Genomic DNA, 18,938 nt, shown 5'->3' with positions numbered 1-18,938 from the left:
TTACTCTGCAATAGACGATTTTGGAAGAGGATGTTGAAGATCCTGTATACCAGGTAATGTCTGAAACTAGTTGGAGGTTTTAGGTTCAGGACTAGCTAGGCTTATGGCACAGCCATGTTTGTCAGAAACCTGAAGAATCCACTGGCTGCAGACCCTGGAGAGGGACCCAGATTATTTCTGAGGCTGAGGGCTGCCAGCCCCTCCAGAGGCAAATTTCCGTAAAAACGAACAGAAGTTTGGCCAGCGTCAATAGCATGGGATTTGGAGACCCGCTTCTCCCTTCTTATCCTTGCCTCAGCCCCCTCCACAGTCTATAAAAGTTTGATCCTGGAGCTGAATGCTTTCAAATGTCTCTTGAATATTCTGAGTTCATTAGAGAGAACATGAATAATGAGGTGGCTTCTCTGAGTTAAGGACTAGAAATGGGGGCTGACATTTTGGTGACATTTGAGCACAAACCCAAAGGGTAGTTTGTAAGCTTTAGAAGGGCTATGAAAAGAAGTCTCTGGGACACTAACGGGGCAGGCTGACCCTCTGATTACCTGGCTCGTGCCATAGAGGCCGCTGTGAGGAGAGAGAGAGGGATCCTGAAGACATCTCTGCCTTAGCTTCCTCTGGACTCTCTTCATGGTCTGCAGCCCAGGGCTGGGTAGAGAGATGACCTCTCTTGCTTGCAAGTACTGTGCTCAGTTCAAACAGAAATACAGAAAAAAGGGAAGAGGCATCCTCCCCCTCCCCTGTGCTTATTCCCAAGGACAGAAAAAAGCCAAAACACTGAATTTTGAACACAAAAGAAAACCTCAAACGTATATTTCTAACTGGGATACCCTGGTGTTATATATGTGTGTGTGTCACATATGCATTATATATAAATGCATATTTTCACAAAGAAATCCAGTACTGCTGTGATGAAAGCAAAACAGTATTACTTGAAGTGGAAGAAGTATCTAACATATTTGTCAAACAAAAGCCAACATTGCACTTCATGACATGCCTTGTATTAGAATGCTGAAGGGTGAGGATTTGTTTGCAATGTGAGCTTCAGCCCCTGCCAGGCGGGCTCACAGAGTATGAAGAATAGAGTCCTTTTTGAAACGTCCCAGTCCTTTAGCGTCTAAAACAGGCACATGGAAAAATTGATTTTCGTATTTGTAACTGAGAATGTAAAACAAGATGATTTGGGGGGATGAGACAGTTTGGGGCTTCTGAGATTTTCAGAGTTGTCCTATGACCTTGGGCTTTAGCAGGCAAAGGAAAACAACTCAACCATAACCCAAAGCTTACAAAATTTGGAATCCTGGGCATTCCCATGAATTAGTGTTCTTACTCAGCAATACCAGCATATTCAAACAGTATTGAGACAAAATGCCACTGAATGAAGAGGTTATATCTCCAGAAAGGTCTGCAGGGGCCCCATGCAATCATTGCCGAAGGACTGACTGGCAGACCTCTGCTGTTCTCCTTAGAAAAAGGAGGAATGTGCAAGACACATTCTATTTCAGTAATCCAGTTGTGTCTTTAAGGTATTTTCTCTTGTGCGTGTTTCTTTAACGCTCACTGTGATTTGTATCTTGAATTCCAAATGCTTTTTTTCCTCTTTCTTTTTCACATCTGACCTTTCTTCTCTGGCTGCTCCTGTAATAGTACATTGTGTTTGAGGCTGGACATGAGCCAATCCGTGATCCCGAAACAGAAGAAAACATTTATCAGGTATAAAATTGCTTGCTCTCTTAACATTGCCCCACAATCAGTAAATGCACAAATGCACTGATGAGTATGAAGAAGAAAGCGTCTTTTGGTCATTCTAAGCTTGTTAAAATACCTTTGAAGGAATTGGCTTCTAGCTCCCCTGCAATTTGCCAGTAGTTTTCATGCCTTGTTGTGGAAATGTTTAATGGCCAGTAGGGACAATGTTTTCATTTTAAATTATCTTAACTATTTTAAGTAGAAGCAAATGGAACATTTCATTTTACTAAGGTGATACACTGGAGAGTTGATGTCCATCATACAGTAGGGTTTTCATTTATCAAAACAAGGTACTCATCAGATTTTTTATAAAAAAGCTAACTCCACTGCTGAAAATAAAGTTCAAGTTTAAAAATGCTATTTGAAAACAACATTGGGAATATTAACTAATTAAAAGAAAGTACAGCTAAAGGTTTTACCCCTCCTAAAGGAAAGGTAAATTAATATTCTTAAATGTTCACTATGTGAAGAATACTGAATATGCTTTTTAACTCATTTAATTCTCACAAATATGCTCTAAAATAGGTATTTGGATCCTGTTTTTACAGGGGAAACTGAGACTCAGAGGTGTTGAGTAGTTTACTTAGGGTTGTACAACTGCTTAGAGCCAAGATTCCATCCAGTCCAGGCATGAGTGTGAAGGCAGAGCTCGGCTTCTTGTACCAGGCTTCTCCATCAGAGCATTTGAGTAATTGCAGCATGGCAACACATCAAATAAATATGATGACCTCCGATTTTTCACTAATTAGAACTTTAATCCTAATTTGAAAAACAAACATATAGGAGAAGAAAAAATTTAATGTATTTAATAAGTGATTGTAATTTTTAAAATTTACTTAGTTGCGTGGTCTATTAACTCTGCCTTGAGCGTGTATTACTTGTGTAATAAAAGTAAAACATATTTCCAATTTCTATCAAATGCATAGAACTCTAAGTGACCAAAATTTAATATTTGTTCTATCACAAACTCAGTCTAAACCAGCCTTGTGGAATAATAATCTAAGTATTTCTCTCTGCTGGATCCATCTGGATTCTATTCAAATGTGAGGTTGTGTTGTGAGATTTTGTTTAAAGTCTTCACTTACAAAGTTTCTCTCTTTAGAAAGAAAAGTTGCACTTGTCCCCAGTGTCAGATTTTAAAGTACAGCCTTGCATTGTCTCAATGTGAGGCTAAAGGAAACATTAACCAGTCATCCTAGGAAGAGAATGCACCTTTTAAATAAAATGAGGCTCTGTAATATGAGGTTTCTGAATACAGACCTAGCTGTAGTTGGCAGGGCTCCCGCTGAGCCCGCTGCTGGACTGTAGAGGAGGAAGGGGAGGCATCAGAGGGTACTGGAAAGAACTGATTTAGGCCAGCAGAAAGCAGTGTTGTAGTTCTGGCTCTGTCACCAACTACCTTTGGCTATGTGGTAGTCAGCAAGGCACTTGCCCTCTCTGAGACTCAGTTTAGCCAATGATAAACGGGAGTAATTTCTCCCTAACTGACATGTCTGTGTGAGAATGAAACAAGCTCACGTGTAGAATGTGAACAAGAGTCACCATCCTGGGTCACAGAATGTGGGGTCTGGCTGTGTGGATTCAGGATCTTAGTACAAGTACCAATGCAGCTATTAATTCAACTTGTCAAGTTCCTTTCCCTCTCTGGGCCTCAGTTTACTCATCTGTAAAATAAGCAAGTAAGACTCAAGAATTTCTCAGGCAAGGCTGTTTTCTGCTTTTTGAAACTAGTGCATCACCATAGGACTTTGATTCTTTAGAGAAGCATGTTGGCTTGCTTTAGGGTAACAAGACTCTTACAAGTGGTGCACGTGTGTGCATGCATGTGGGTGTGCACATGTGCTCTGTTGTGGGCCAGCTCTGTGAATGGGGGTGTCTTAGTCTTTATTGTGCTATTATAACAGAATACCTGAGACCGGATAATTTATGAAGAAGAGAGATTTATTTTTTCAGTTCTGAAGGTGGAAAGTCCAAGGTCAAGGGGCCCACATCCCATGAGGACCTTCTTGCTGAATCATCACATGACAGAAGGTGGAAGTGCAAGAGAGCATACGCACATGCACACAGGAAAGAGAAGAGTGATAGATAGATAGATAGATAGATAGATAGATAGATAGATAGATAGATAGATAGATGGGGGAAGGAGACTGAACACATCCTTTTTTTTTTTTTTTTTTTTTGTCGTTTCTTCATGACCGGCACTCAGCCAGTGAGTGCACCGGTCAGTCCTATATAGGATCCGAACCCGCGGCGGGAGCGTCGCCGCGCTGCCAGCGCAGCACTCTACCAAGTGCGCCACGGGCTCGGCCCTGAACTCATCCTTTTATCAGCACTCCACTCCCTTCATAACTAACCCACTCCTGCAACAATGGCAGAGCCCTCATGACTTAAGCACCTCTTAAAGTCCCCACCTTCCAACACTGCTGCATTGGAGATTAAGTTTCCAACACATGAACTTTGGGGGACATATGGGAATCACAGCAGTGGGTTTACATGCAATATCTAATTATTTCTCACAACAACCCTATGTGGCTTGAGTCATGATTCCCACCTTACAGATAAGGCAAGCAAGGCTCACAGAGGTAATGTATCTTGCCCAGGGTCACAGAGCTAGCAAGAAGTAGAACCCCTATTTGCGGGCCTCTCCCACCTCTATAAATAAATAAATAAATCCCGAGCCTCTTTTCAGCTCAGAATTTCCTGATTCTAAGTTTCATAATTAAATCCTGTGTAAGTTTCGAGTCACTATCTAAAAAATCACACTTGCTTTAACAGCTCCGACCTCCAGTCTTCCCATCTGTACATCATGTACAGGGAGCTACTATTTAAGGGAATGATATTTTATCACCTTCTACAGAAGAGGCCTCTGGTCAGTTTCCTCTCTTACCTTGCCAGTGTGCTGGGGCTCAATTTACTTACCAAGAGATAAGCTTTGGACCTAAAGATAAGGCTGGGCTTTTAAGGACTACTGTTAGGAGCTTCATTCTTTTTTAAAAAGGCCTACCAGTGTCCTATAGCTGTTCTTCCTGAGGAGGTTGCAGTGTTTCTCATACTGCAGCTTTACCCAGGCTTGTCTCAGGTTTTATGCCTCCCTGTTTTCTAGAAAGAGATAAACAGACGTGGGACCTAATCCTATAACTGTTTTGTGACCTTGAGTAAAGTGCGTAATTTTTATATCTCAATTTCCTGGGCTATAAAATAGGATTCTTATATTATCTGATCCCAGAAGTGATATGAAGATGTAAAGTGACATGGAGACACTAGTCCATAGTATGTCCTGTGTAAACATTAGTTCCCTTTACTTCTCGTGTTGTTAATTTCAGATGTTGTTCAGGATGTCTTATAATAACATATTTAGTGAAGTAGAACATAACTTGTGTACCTCCTCTTGTCTGAGAGCCTAGCAAAAAGCTGCAGCCTCACTTTACTTTGCTATTTATATCCAACATCAGGGAGGGAGAGGGTCTTGCGTAAATGTAACTTCTTTTTGAGGATCAGTAGTCCCACTTTCCCAACTATATTAATAATAATAATTGTCTTTCACTTTCTGTACTTCACAGTTATCACTTGTCTTTTTAAAACAACACAGAGCCTCACAGTACAAAGCATTTTTACACATCACTTAATTTGGGCCCTTCCAATGACTCAGAGAGATAGGATAACAGCTTTGATGACTATCTTTTTAAACGTAAGAAAATCTAGTTTCCCCAACTTAAGCACTGAGCCCAAATTCAGAACCTCTCATTGTAATCCCATTGTTCTTTAGTACTTCCTACATAAGCGAGATCTCAGCTTTCCAAGTGGGCATTTTCCAAGTTCATTTACTCAAAAATCATTGTTAATCACTCACTCAACGTGTGTCAGGTATCATTATATAAAAATGATGAGTCTCTAGTCCTGTGTCACCCAACACAACCTTGAGCTGCCTCTACCCAGTATGTATTAACGTGTTGCTGAAGTAAAAGAAAGTGTCTTCTTGTAGAACGTGTACTTCATGTAGAATTTTTAGAGTAATTAACATCTATTAACTTGTTCATTCAAAAGTGAGTATTTTTGGATCACCTTGCATGTGCCAGGCAAATGGAGAAGTGATAGTGACCGTAGCATCGTCCCCACCCTCAAGGAGTTTATAGACAACTCCTTAGGTGCTCACAATGACCAGATGAGGAAACTGAGTTTCACAGATCAAAATGACTTCTCTGAGTTACAGAGCCTGTAGCAGAGTCAGAATTAGGAAGCAGTCTTCTGGTACTTTACAGCCTGAAACTTTTATCCGTCTACAACATTGTACTACTGCAGTGGTCTGTGTAGATGGAATGGACCAGCAGGCAGAGATGAGATCCAGGAACGTAGACCTTCATACTCATGGTAAATGTTTGATGATTAGACATTTCTTTGTTTAATCAATATCTACAGACAGGGACGTTGGATAATAAAATATCTGCCCTTCCCTCAGCAAGCTTACAGAGCTGTGGTACTATAGACCTGTGAACAGTTATAATGTGGTATGATAACTCCCATGAAAAAATAAAGCACATTTTATACTTCATTTCAGTAGCTGGATTACTTTTCCATCTCCCCCAATAAGACAATGAGCTTTGTTAAATCAGAGGCCATATTCATCTTGTTTGCCATCATTGTCCCAGGAAAAGCACAGTGATGCCATGTAATAGGTACTTGGTGACTTTTACATTTTAATAAAAGGATTCATCAAAGTTACAAGAGTACAGAGGAAGGCTCCAAACCAGGCCTAGAGTGTCAAGCAAGGCTTCCGAGAGGATGTCCCAACTGAGAGAAATCTTAAAGGACAAACAGGCAGATTGATATCTCACCCATGGGAGAGCCAAGTCGAAAAGCTTTTTCAATTATGCACAGTTTGGGTTTATCCATCCCACCGCTTCTCCTCCATTTGCAGGGATAATTGAGAGGCAGCTGCGGTTCAACTGTGCTAAGTGCCCGTAGTGAGCAGTGAATTACGGGAAACAGAATGCTGTTCATTTTGCTGGGTAAAGGGTGAGCTAGTAAAAACAAAAGTGAGGGCTGATAATTTATTGGCCCTCGTTAACAAGGACTCTGTAGGCATTCTTAGAGGATTCCTTTTAGATGCAGCCTGGTTATCAGGAGCAAAGAAATTACATTCTTCATTGGCTACCTGCAAACTGAGGTTTGCAAAGACAGCTCTGGAAGTGCATCTTCCACACAGCTATGCACACTCATAGTTCTGTTTTCTGCAAGAATGCGCACGAGCTTCTAGGAATATAGGATGTGATGTCAATGAAAAAGATGCACCCAAAACGGCTGTTTGTATAGTGCAGCAGTCACGTTGTCAACTGCCCAGACCCAGACTCCTGGCTGCCCCACTCACTGACTGCGGGATCCTCTTAAGGCCTCATTTCTCTCCTCTACCACATGGGGACATTGTAGTCCTCTCCTGTCAGACTTCTCCTGAGGATTACATGAGAATGTATGTAAAACACAAATGCTTAGGACAGCGCCTGGCACATAGAAAGTGCCCTGTCCATGTTAGCTCATACTGTTAAAAATAAATGTCTTGCTTGGTAGCCAGAAAGAGCTGGGTTTGAATCTGATCACTTGATGGCTTTGAAACTTTGGGCAAATTACTCTAACATCTCTGAGCCTCATTTTCTGCTATTTAATGTGGAGATGATAATACCAATTTCTTAGGGTTATTATAGGGATTTTAAGTTAAATGAGACTTAAATGAGACAAAGGGACTTAAGGAACAAGCTTAAATTCTTACTTCTCTTAGCAGAATGGTGTGGTCAGCTGGTCTAAGCCTAGCAGATACTTTTTCGTCACAATTCCCCACATTCCTCTATGTTCCATTTACCCAGCCGTCGTTTACTGAGTGCCTACTAGGTGTTAGGCACTATGCCTGCTCTTAAGGAGATCCCAATCTGATGGAAAGACAGACATGTGATCAGACCGTTACACAACCTCTGCTGGCTGGGACTGCAGTGGAGGTGTGAGCTAAGCTGTGGCAGTTGCAGAAGGAACAAATAATGAGCGCTTCCATCTGGAATGTTTCAGCTCAAAGCCCTTGATGGACTCATTAAAAAAGTATTCAATGTATCCACTATTGTTAGAATCATAAAATGTGTTCATGTACATATCTATATAATGTGTCAGTGGCAAAAGAAATTATCATTCAAACACATTACAGTACAATAGTACCTAATAGTTTTTGTATCTAATATCCATTTTCTCATTTGATCCTCATAGTAACCTGAGTGGGAGGCAAAGCTGATAGATCCTATTTGATAACTGGAAGCTCAGAGCAGCTAAGTGGCCTGTTCAGGGTATTTCATTAAGCACATGGCCCAGTAAGACCATATGCATTAAGTAAGAGAAGGGAGAAAGGAGGAAGATACAGATAAATGTTAAAAGTGATCAAGTTCTTCTGGTTCCCAGTCCCATGCTTTTCATGCCATTCATAGGCCCTTTTCTTTCATGAAAACCATTGGTAATTATCAGATGTCTTGTACATGATCCCAACAGAAGCTGTACTTTGTACTCGGATCTTGATATTTGCTATTATATTTTAAATAGCCTGAATCTCAGAGTTAGCATGGAGCAGTTTAAACTCAGCTACAAAGTGTTTTTTAATCACTTTGGGCAAATCATAGCACCTCCCTGGGCTTCATTCTTGCCTTTAGTAAAAGGAGGATTATTTTTTACCTCATGATCCCTGACGCTTCCTATTCTATGATTCTGTGAGGAGCCCAATGGCAGAGACACACTGTAAACATGTGTTAAATGATACAACCCCCTTCCCTGCTATCCATTCTGCCTAAGGGAAGGAGCCTGGCCTGATGCTTTCACAGGTAGAGCACTCCATTGGGGTGGCCCCTTGGGCCTGTCTGGGTGCCATTCTCACATAGACTCAGCCAGCTTGGAGTTGAAGTCTGGTTGCTTTGTTCTTTGAAAGTGGAGTACCAGAGCAGTGTGACTGTGCTGAATTTGGTTTTTCCACAGGTTCCCACCAGCCAAAAGAAGGAAGGTGTTTATGATGTGCCAAAAAGCCAACCTGTAAGTGTAAGTACAGCTCCTCTCTACTGCCAGGTTTCCGTGAGCTGGATTCATACCAAGACTATGTCTGCAACCTGCAGAAAAGAGCCCCTCTTCTGGAATGAGTGTCACAACCCGTATGGCTTGGCTGAGGACTGCATGCTGGAGATGCCTCAGTGGGCCAAAGGGAAGGAGGCATAAGGCAGAAGTGGTAGGGCTGAGGAAGGGGTGCCAATCTGGATGAAAGTCTGGTCCCATGAGTGGAAGTGAGTTGAATCGTGCAAATCTCTCTGTCCAACAAGGGCTTTAAAATCTCGAGTGTTCCATGGCCAAAGTCTCCAGCGAAGGCCTTATTATACCTGGTCAAGGAAAGAACCATGTCTTTTTCCTGGGAAGAGAGCTGCTCATCCAATATGAGAGTGGTTGAGAAGTTTCAAGGGGACAATAGGAGTAAGGCCAGCCAGGGCCTTTGGGTTGTGTAAGGGTACAACCAGTGGGCACATTGTGGTGGGAAAGGCCATGTGTAGTGGGCTTGCAGAGAATGTAGGAGGCATGCTGTACTCAGGACAAGGTCCACTGCCTCTGCATCCCCTCTGCTGGTAGGACTCCTGGGAATATGAGCCAGAAAGGAAAATCCCCAGTTCTGTGGTCCTGTCCGCAGCCATGGCTAGACCCAGAACTCATATTGAGGACCTCCAACTGGCACTCAGAAGGCAACCTCTATATGTGATTCAGGCAGCACTGGGGAGTCAGTGAAGGCTCTTGAGCAGTAGCACATGTGACTTTGCCACAGCCTACATAAAAAGAACTGGTGTTTAGAGTGTTTAGGAGGTTTAGTCACTATTGAGCTCATTTATCTCAACAATGTTTGGGAAGCGAACTGGCTTTGAAGTCTGCAGACCTCCAAGAATCCCAGCTCTGGCCCTAACAGAGCTATTATGAAACTAAAATAATTCTACCTGGAACACTGTTATCAGTTCTGGACCCCATACTACGAGAGACATAAATACATGCGCCTGCATGTTTCAAGGTAAGATTATTAAGGGGATTCGGAACCCCATCCCACAGGGAGCAGCTGAAGGACCCAGAAATGTTTGGCTTGGAGAAAAGAAACCATAAATATGGAGATGGGACTGCAAAGGGCCATTGTATAAGAAGAGAGATTATACTGTTCTGTTGGTCAAATCGTGGAACTGAGACCAGTGAGTGGCACTGCAGGAAGCCAAGGCCAGTTCAAAGTGAGGGTGGCCCTCCCGACAGTCAGAGCTGTTTAAGCGTGGAACAGCTGGCACTTAGGAGAGTGAGCTCACTGTCAGTGGAGCTGGCAAGCAGGACCTTGAAGACCCTCGGCAGAAAGACTACCAGGGCGATTCCAACCCCAAACAGGTAGATAACGGGATGAGCTCTCAATGTCCCTACCAAACCTGAGATTCCTTATTCTCAGGTTTGGACGAGTCTTTCTGGTCCAGTCTCACCCTCGCCTGCCCCTTCTCCCCTTTTCCCTAGTGAAGCTTCTTTCTGATCAGTGTCCATTTCTCTAACCCTCTCTGCCAGTATCTTGAAACCACCATTCCCCACCTATATGCTGCTTCTGAAACCCAGTGCATGCTAGTGTTAATGAAAAAGCACATCCAACTACAGGACCCTTCTTAAAAACCTGAGTCTAGGGACCCTAGTCAGCGTGGTGCTGCTCAGGGAAAAAAAGCAGTTTTTCTCCCTGAGGCCTCTGCGTCTCTTCCAGCCCCTGGTCATTGCTGAGACACTGGCCTGCTCTTAGTGTTTCAGTCTGGTTCAGGCCCCACGACACAGTTCCCTGCGATTCAATTTGGGCCTGAATTGCCTCACTCATCCCTAACAGGTTCAGATACGTGAGGGAACATGCTCTATTTGCTGCCTTGGTCTTTGTGAATTTATTAACCATTCTGGCCACACCATCTCCATGCTTAATAGCTCCAGGGGGAAAAAAAACAAAAAACAAGCCCAAGTTCCTTAGCCTGAAATACAGGAAGGCTGCCTGAAGGTCCCTCTCCCGCTAGACTGCTTGTCTCATCTGCCTCCTTTGGGTCCAGCCCTACCCAACTCTGGTTTCCCCCACTTCCTCTGCAGCCTTTCCCTAAGATCCTGCATTCGCTTCAAGCTTTGTGTTGTCAGCGAGACTTTCTGGACTTCTGCTCCGAATGCCATCAACAGATCATTCCTGCCTTTGTGCCCCCTCCTACCCCATCATTTCTCTATTAATCGTATTTCCTCATCCCCGTTGCCTCCATGAGCTTCCCAAGGTCCTTGTACTACCAGAAGCAAGCCCAGGGCCTGGTACATCAAAGCCAGGCACAACACAGCTGCTCCCGGAATATTTAATAAATATATGGATGACTCCACCCTGCAGATGGAATTTATAAAAATCCCTGGTACTTTCTTTTAAAGGAAACTCTGTTTTTCTGACTTCAAAATAGTCATTAACTAAATGTACTAAAAGTTTTGCTTGGAAAATATCCGGGCTGCCTTAACAGCCTGCAGTGGGTCCCAAACAGCTGTTTGCAGAGTCCTAGAACCATCTGATGGTAATGTCGACTTCTCCATGAGTTATTTTCAGCATTTCTAAAAGCCCAAGAGAGGCAGGAAGTAAAAAACTCAAGCTGTAGTGTAGAGACCAGTGGATGCAGTTGTAATCTGACCTCCTTCTGTTACTACCTGTGGGATTTTCGGTAAGTTTCCTTGCCCCTGTATCTCATTGTTCATATCTACCGCGAGGAATTACTGAACCTAGATGAGGAGAAAATAGTACGTGTATTGGAAAGTTGATCCCACCTGCCTAAACCTCCCAGAGGTACATTAAATACACACATCCCTCCTTACGCTGGGATCTTCCTGCCTTCATGCTTCTTCTTGTAGATCCACCTCTCTGTTGAGTGCACATGCTCTAGGGTACCTCTGTGCTCTGAAAATGCCAGCCAGGATCTCACTGGTTGCTTCTTCACCACCTGCCCCTTAGCCAGAAAAACGAACCAGAAATAACCCACTTACTGCATGTTAAGCTGCTTCCAAGGAGTGTGAGACTTCCACAAGTTTCCCACAAGAAGGCAAACTGCCCAGTGGCCTGTTGCTCTAGGCCCCACCTGATTTTTTCTTCCTTGGATCCAGGTCTTTACAGAGCCCAGATGACAGATGGGGCTGTCCTTGGGGAAGTCAGCACCCCCCCCCAAAATGGCCTGATCTTTAGAGTCAGATCTGGGCAAAGCTGTTATCATGGCCACTTATTAAGGGTCCCTGAGGGGATGTTTGCATCTCTTATCCTCTATGTCGACATCTGTAAAAGGAAAATAATACCTGCCTTGTAGCTATGTTTGGAGGATTAAAGGAGACATTTATGCAAAACCCTTAACAGAGAAGGTTAATTAGATTAAATGAGAACATTTCCATGTGTTGCTATTATAAGCAATGCTCTATCAAACAGTTCTCACAGAGCTGGAGATTGTCAACTCTTCTAGGTGATTACACACCTCCTCTGGGAAGCCTTCCATACCCAAACAGGGTAATCAATCCCTCTGGGGCAACTCTATACTTCTCTCTGTAATGATCACAATGGATTGTCATTTTTTCTTAATGTTTCCATGTAAGCCATTGAAGTTTGAGTTCCTCAAAAGCCTTGGCTCAAATATCTCATGCAGCTCTATAATCTCAGCACCTAGCACAGTGCCTCAAATACAGTTGCCGCTGAGGACCAAGGTAGTAACCCAAGCTGTGAGAGAGATCCAAGTTCAAATCCTGCCTTTATCACCAGCTATATGACCTTGAGTGAGTCCTTTGCTCTATTCAGTCTTTGGTCTTCTCATCTATACAATGATGATACGAAAACTGAATTCTAAGGGTTTAGTTAGATTACTAACAGTAATCACTCAGCATGCACTAGCAATAAATAGAGACAATAAATGTTGGTTGCACTGTATTACTCAACAGGAGCAGTCTCCTTTACTCCATACGTCCTGCATTGTGAGTTCATTGAAGACAGAAATCCTATCGTATTCATGTCCCGATTACCAGTGAGCATTGGTGCAGAGTAGCTGCTCACGTAGTGAATGAATGAACAAAAATTGTAAGTGAACAAACGAATAACTGCATGAGGAATGAACCAGCAAATGAATGCTTTTAGACCCAAAGCACTTCTACTGTCAGACAATTCATTTTTTTTCCTCCTGGGGCCAAAGGCAGCATGTCAAACTAAGACAGTGTCTGTTCCCAAAGAAGCCCCCTCCCCTGGCCCCTTCTTGCACTCTTGTGTTCAACAGCTCTCGCCTTATTCCACCTCTGCCCCATAAAAATATGTTGTTTATTCTTCCTGGCTTGGATCACCACACAGACAGATGGCCTTCTAAACACACACAGGCACACACACACACCTGTGTTCTCTCCCCGCCCACGTCAGGAACTCTGCATCAGGCAAACCAAAACATTTTGCTTGCTTGGCAGAGTTATTTTTAGTTTTTTGTCTGTTTTGTTTGTTTGTTTGTATGTTTGTTTGTTTTCTTTTCTACCTGAGGTCAATCTACCTTCCTGGGGCCCTGTGGAAAGTGTTTAGACTCATCAAGTTTCTTTAATTTTTCCTGAAAAGGGGCCTGTACGTTATGAAATACGAGGGACACAATCTGACAGAATTAAGAATCAGCATAGTCCTTCCACCCAGAAACCCCTGGAACCATTTGCATGGCACATAGAAGGTTGGAGAAAGGATTTAGCCCATTGATTTTGCCAGATCCTTGTCTGTAAACCAGTGTAATTCTTGGATTTTAAGAGTACATCAATTCTACCTTTTGCCTTGCCTCAGATGATATAAAATTAGAGATAGCAATTGCATAGTGCACTTCTCAGACTACATATAGCTGCAGACTTTCTTTTTAAAAATCGAAATTTTATAGAGCAATATAATATGTAAAAGAGAGAAAAGGGAAAAGAGGGGTCCTATATTCCATCCAGTCATCTTCGCACTCAACCCATGGTGGCTCTTGAGTCTTCTCTACAATAAGAGCAATGTGGAAGAAAAACAGCACCTACCCTCAGACTGATGTTTCAAGGAACATTGGCCAACCTCATATTCACAGGTTCATCCAAAAATTAATTCTTTAAGACATTCAGACCCTTTAATATGTTAGCATGTATAATCAGTCATATATCTATATATAAATGTATGATATGAATTTACTATGAATATATGAATATATAGTACATAAATTGAACATTTCTCAATTTCTTTTACCTAAAAATTCTTTTTTTATATGAAATCCAATACATCTCCCTTTGAGAATCATTCCATTGGAGACTTGTTAGAAAAAGAGATGTGTGTGTATGTGCCCATGAATGTGCTACTGATGCAAAACAATTCACCCCAAAACTCAGTGATGTAAAGCAACAGCATTTGTTATTGCTCACAAGTCTGTGGATCAGCTGCTTGGATCTTCTGGTGTTTGCTTTTCCCTGAGCTCCTTGACTCGCATGCCTGTGGTCAGCTGTGGTCATGTAGACAGCTCTGCCAGTCTTCGCTGGGCTCACTCACATGTTTGGGGTTGGCTGGCTGTAGAGTGGTTAGGATGGCTTCACATGGGGCAGGAGGATTCTCTTTCACATAGCATCTCCTCCAACAGGTTTACTTGCCTTGGTCACAGATTGTCCCCCACTCTTCATACAAGTTCCCCAGAACATGAGTGGAGGCACACAAAGTCTCTGGCAGTCTACATATGTCACTGCTGCCACATTCTTTAGCCAAAGCAATTTATAAGCCTGTCTTAGATTCAAGGGGTGGGGAAGAAACTCTACCCTTTGGTGGAATTGCTGCAAAGTGTCAATGCAAAAGGGCATGGATGTATGGAGAGGTGACAGGCAGATGTATTATGCAACCAGCCTACCATAGTCTATGTATAAAATCACTACTGAATTGTGACAATCAAGTGTTGAAATATAAAACACACTTTCTTCTCTGATTCCACTCTTGTATTTTTTGTTGCCTTCCCTATTTTTGGCCATTTTCTGGGGAGATTTCACCATTTCATTGGATAGCCTATTCAGTGACCTGGCCTCTCAATTCCAGGACCTGGATCCCTTGAATCTTTTCACTTGGAAACAGCCTCGGTGAACTCAGACCCCCAGGCCACCCTCCTTTCTCTCACCACAAACTTCTGTCCCTCTTCCTTTCCCACTCCAACACTCTTGCTGAAATTTTTCTTGGTTCAGCATTCAAGATTCAGTTAAAATGGCATTTTGTCTCTTTTGTTTTCCTCAAATCCCTAGGAAAATTGCTCTCCTGAATGACTCCTGCTGAACTTTCCTAGTGGTTAAAAGTCTGGGCTTTGGGGTCAGAACAATTTGGATTTGAGTCCTGTCTTCACCATTTCCTAGCTTTGTGACTTTGGCTACTTCAGTTAATCTCTCAAAATCTTGGTTTTGTCACCTGTAAAATGGGGTTGATGATAGCACCTGCCTTAGAGCTTTTGTGTAAGGACCAACTGAGCTAAAGTCTGTGAATTGGCACAGTGCTTAGTGCAGTGAGAATTCAATAGCTGGGGGCTTTTGTGCTGTTTCTTTCTCCTGTTTTTCTGAGAGCTCCTAGGGGACAGGAATCACTTTTAATCATCACTATCTCTAAGGTAATTATTCTTGGGATTTTGGTCTCAGAGATTTTGGTGGTGGATCCTCCTCCCAGAAAAGGACGCATGTAACATGTCAATTTTGTAGGCCTGGAAGCCCACAGGACCCCACCTCACTCTCCCATCGAAAGAGACACCTTGACATTAGTGGCAAACTTGATGTATCAGGTGATTCCATATTCTTATGGAAGCAGAAGTTAGAATTTATTGTGTTTCTTAATGGTCTCGTCACATAGTGTGTCAACTTCTGGGAGCAGAGTTTCGTTTTGATGAGCTAAGGCCCAGGTACAGACAGAAAAATGATTCTCTCTTTACCTTCCTCCTTCATGTTCACTCCTTCTTGCGCTAGTTTAACCCTCCTTGGCCCATCAACTCAGGAGGCTCAGCCATGGTTAGGGCCCCTTTTTTGTTCTACTTTTTCAAACAACACATTTGGATGCTTTTGTTCACTGATTTTAATTTGGACCTATGATGTCCCCTTCTTCTAGCAGGTTTGTTCTTAGGGTCATGCTACACTTTCCTCCACTCTGTCCTAGGAACTCTGAGCCAAGGTAAGCATAAATCCCACTCACTCCAAGAAATATACATTTTATCTCTTTTCCTGGTCAAGGCAGCTGGAAGCTTTGCACAGGGGCTAATCTCTCCTGTGATCTTAAATACAAAGGTGTATTTTTATGTCACGGTCTCTGAAAGCCAACGGTATAAATGCTTGCTAACAGGAGGTGTTAAATGGATGGAGAGAGAGGATGAGCATGATTGGAACAAGCAAAAGAATGTGGAAGCACCTTCTAGGTAGATCACTGAGTCTTTCTGACTCCTGAGTCCATACGCCTCTACTCAGCAGCACTCAGCTGATTAATCTATCATCAATTTCCATCTCAAGGAGAAGGTGAAATACAGGTAGTCTTTGGTTCTGGCAGCTTTTGATGCCAGACCTGTTTTTAGGCAAATATCCTGGCCTCTTTGTGACTGTCAAAATTGTACATTCCTGAGTGGGAAGGAAGGTGTCTGCTGAGCATCCCATCACTGCATTCATTATTTAGTGCTTTTTGCACTTTGTTAGCATTTGAACATGGCTCTAGTCCCACAGTGGGACCGCAAGTGGAGTGGTGCATTCACAGGCTGCTGAAGTGCCTATTTCAGACCTAGTGATGCCCTAGGACACTAAACTTGGTTGAGATTTGACCTTCACAGTCAATTGGTTCAATGACACAGACTGAAACCTTAGCGTGACTCATGTCATTTTTGCACGAGAAGTACTTTGTGATTTTCTTCTCCCTTCTCCCTATTCCCTACGTACTATTCTTACAGCTGAAAAAGATCTTTTACCCTTCACTTTATAGTCGCCCGGTTTAAAACCCTTTTATATAGTGGTATAAAAAGCTTTCTAATTATCAGTAAAAACCAGTCAGTGGATTCTAGCTAAAATTTTTTTGGCCTTCAGAAAGTTCTTAAAAGTTTGCATAGTGGTAAATGGGAAGAACACATATCATCACGTTGATAAGTTTGACCAGACATTAATTTCCTTTTGATGAAACGTGGTTTCAGAAACTGAAAGGAATGATCAGACACCTCAAGAGTCTTTCCTCGCTTTGGGTATGATCTTTGTTAATCACTTCAACTTTCTGAAACTCATTTTCCTTATCTGCAAAATGGAAATGACAGTCATCCCCTGCTGACATCTTGGAGCCCTGGTGAGACTCAGAAGGTAATGTCTGTGAAAGCCTTTCCTGCTTTTTTGAAACCCTACGAAAGCAAAAGACCTAGGGATGGTATGTATTCGTTGCCTCCAATTATTTTATGGACTGTTTTTTTATTAAGGGAAAAGGTGCATGGTATGACGAGAGGGCAAATCTGGGCTCAGTATAAGAAGGAAATTTCAGACCATCTGAGCTGATTTTCAGAGGAAAGGACAGCCTCTTGGAGGAGTGAGCTCTTTGCCTCTAAGAGTACTCTAGCAGCAGATGAATGGTTCTATGGGGAATTCTTATATTGTGAAGGGGACTGCCCTGGTGGACCTCAGAATTATTCATCTACTTTCACGTTCTCTTTTTCACCAAGTCCATTATGTAGGCCAGCATTTATCTCCTAATCTTGCACCCAACATCTCAGCTGCCATGTCAGGTACCCCATTCCTATCTTCACTGTTATTACCTTGACTTTAAAGCAGATCACTCTGAAATGCACAGCGGTGAGCTCTGGTGTTGCCCTGTGAACTTAGTGCTTAGGATGTAAAAAAGTTTATCAAGTATTACAATCAGGTCACCTCACTAAGCAGCATTGGGCACAGAGTAAGTGCCTGGAAAATCTGTTCCACCTTAGTTTCCTTCTGGAGAGCTTAGAATTAGGGCTAGGAATCTATCTGGCATGTCTTGAAAAGGAGCCACACTGGGAGAAACTGATAAAAATTATGATGCTTGAGATGTCAGATTCGATCATCAACCGCTAACCATACATACTAAGAATCTAGGGCTAATTTAGTAGTTAAAAATGTACCTAGAACTTATGGAGCATTTGCTTTGTGCCATGGACAGCCTAGGATCTGGATTCAGCTTATCTCTTTTGCAGTAATCACTACCCTAGGAGGAAGGTATCATTTACATATGAAGAAACTGAGGCTTGAGGAGGTCATATCACTCACGCACAGTCACAAAGCTAGTAAGGGGCAGAGCTAGAATTTGAACCCTAGAGAGGGCACCCACACAATTCCCAGTAAAACATACTGCCTTTATGATTAAAGAAAATGCAAAGCCCTCCATCTCCTTACCCTCACCCTAATCAGAATCAGTACTCAGGCCTCCGGTCCCATCCCCCGTTGCTCATTGCTTCTAGACTCTTGATTATAGCACTTTTCCCTCTGGAGGCTGTGAACACCTCTCTCCTCCTTTAGACTGAGTTCCAAGTGAGCATGCCCGTATCTAATTCATTTCCAAACCCTCGCTCCGCCTGGCACACTGCTTTCTTCTTCCTGAATGTTGAAGACACGCTTGCGAACCACAAAGAACAAATTTCATTGACAGCCACCCACCTCTGATGCTCAGAAAGATTCTCATTTTGCCACTTCTGCATCCCGTCCTCCAAACACCCCGTGTTTCTGTACAACCCCTATCCCCGAGAAATGAGCATTTGGTTGAGTTTCTTTGCCCTAGATTTAATTCCATTTTCCTGCTGCAAATGTAGGAAGAGTCAATCCATTAATGTGAAGAATTGCAAGAATTCTCTGGACAACTATTCCCGACTCACCCTTCCCCATCTTTTATGGCAAGTAAATTTTCATTCACAATTCAGCAGTTGGTTTTTCCTTCAGTTTGAAATCCAGATCAAGATGTTGCATAATTGGATTAAATCTAGTCTGAACATTTGTCAGTTTCACTTCCTCATTAAGCACCACATTGTAGAGAAATTATAATTATTGCAATGCAGTTAACATAGATGTCACATAAGAGGAGGTTGTTTCATAGCGAGGGAATGAAATCTGAATCTACATATTCCCACAAATGAATAGAAAGTTGTCCCTTTTAATGTTTC

General features: G+C 42.6%; 1 protein-coding gene across 2 annotated transcripts in view; it reads left to right on the top strand.

Moving 5' to 3' along the window:
- Positions 1–18,938, top strand: part of DAB1 (DAB adaptor protein 1) — a 253,974-nt gene that overhangs the window by 197,855 nt on the left and 37,181 nt on the right. Inside the window, exons 6-8 of one of the 2 annotated variants that reach the window (XM_063106628.1) lie at positions 15–53; positions 1,645–1,710; positions 8,743–8,802. In XM_063106628.1, coding sequence (XP_062962698.1) covers positions 15–53; positions 1,645–1,710; positions 8,743–8,802 — 165 coding nt within the window. The remainder of the gene's footprint in view (positions 1–14; positions 54–1,644; positions 1,711–8,742; positions 8,803–18,938) is intronic. The other variant, XM_063106627.1, reaches the window with a different exon arrangement.

Source organism: Cynocephalus volans, chromosome 8, assembly GCF_027409185.1.
Source record: "Cynocephalus volans isolate mCynVol1 chromosome 8, mCynVol1.pri, whole genome shotgun sequence".
Taxonomy (NCBI): domain Eukaryota; kingdom Metazoa; phylum Chordata; class Mammalia; order Dermoptera; family Cynocephalidae; genus Cynocephalus; species Cynocephalus volans.
Note: the sequence above shows the minus strand (reverse complement) of the source record. Positions and strands in the feature narration are given on the sequence as shown.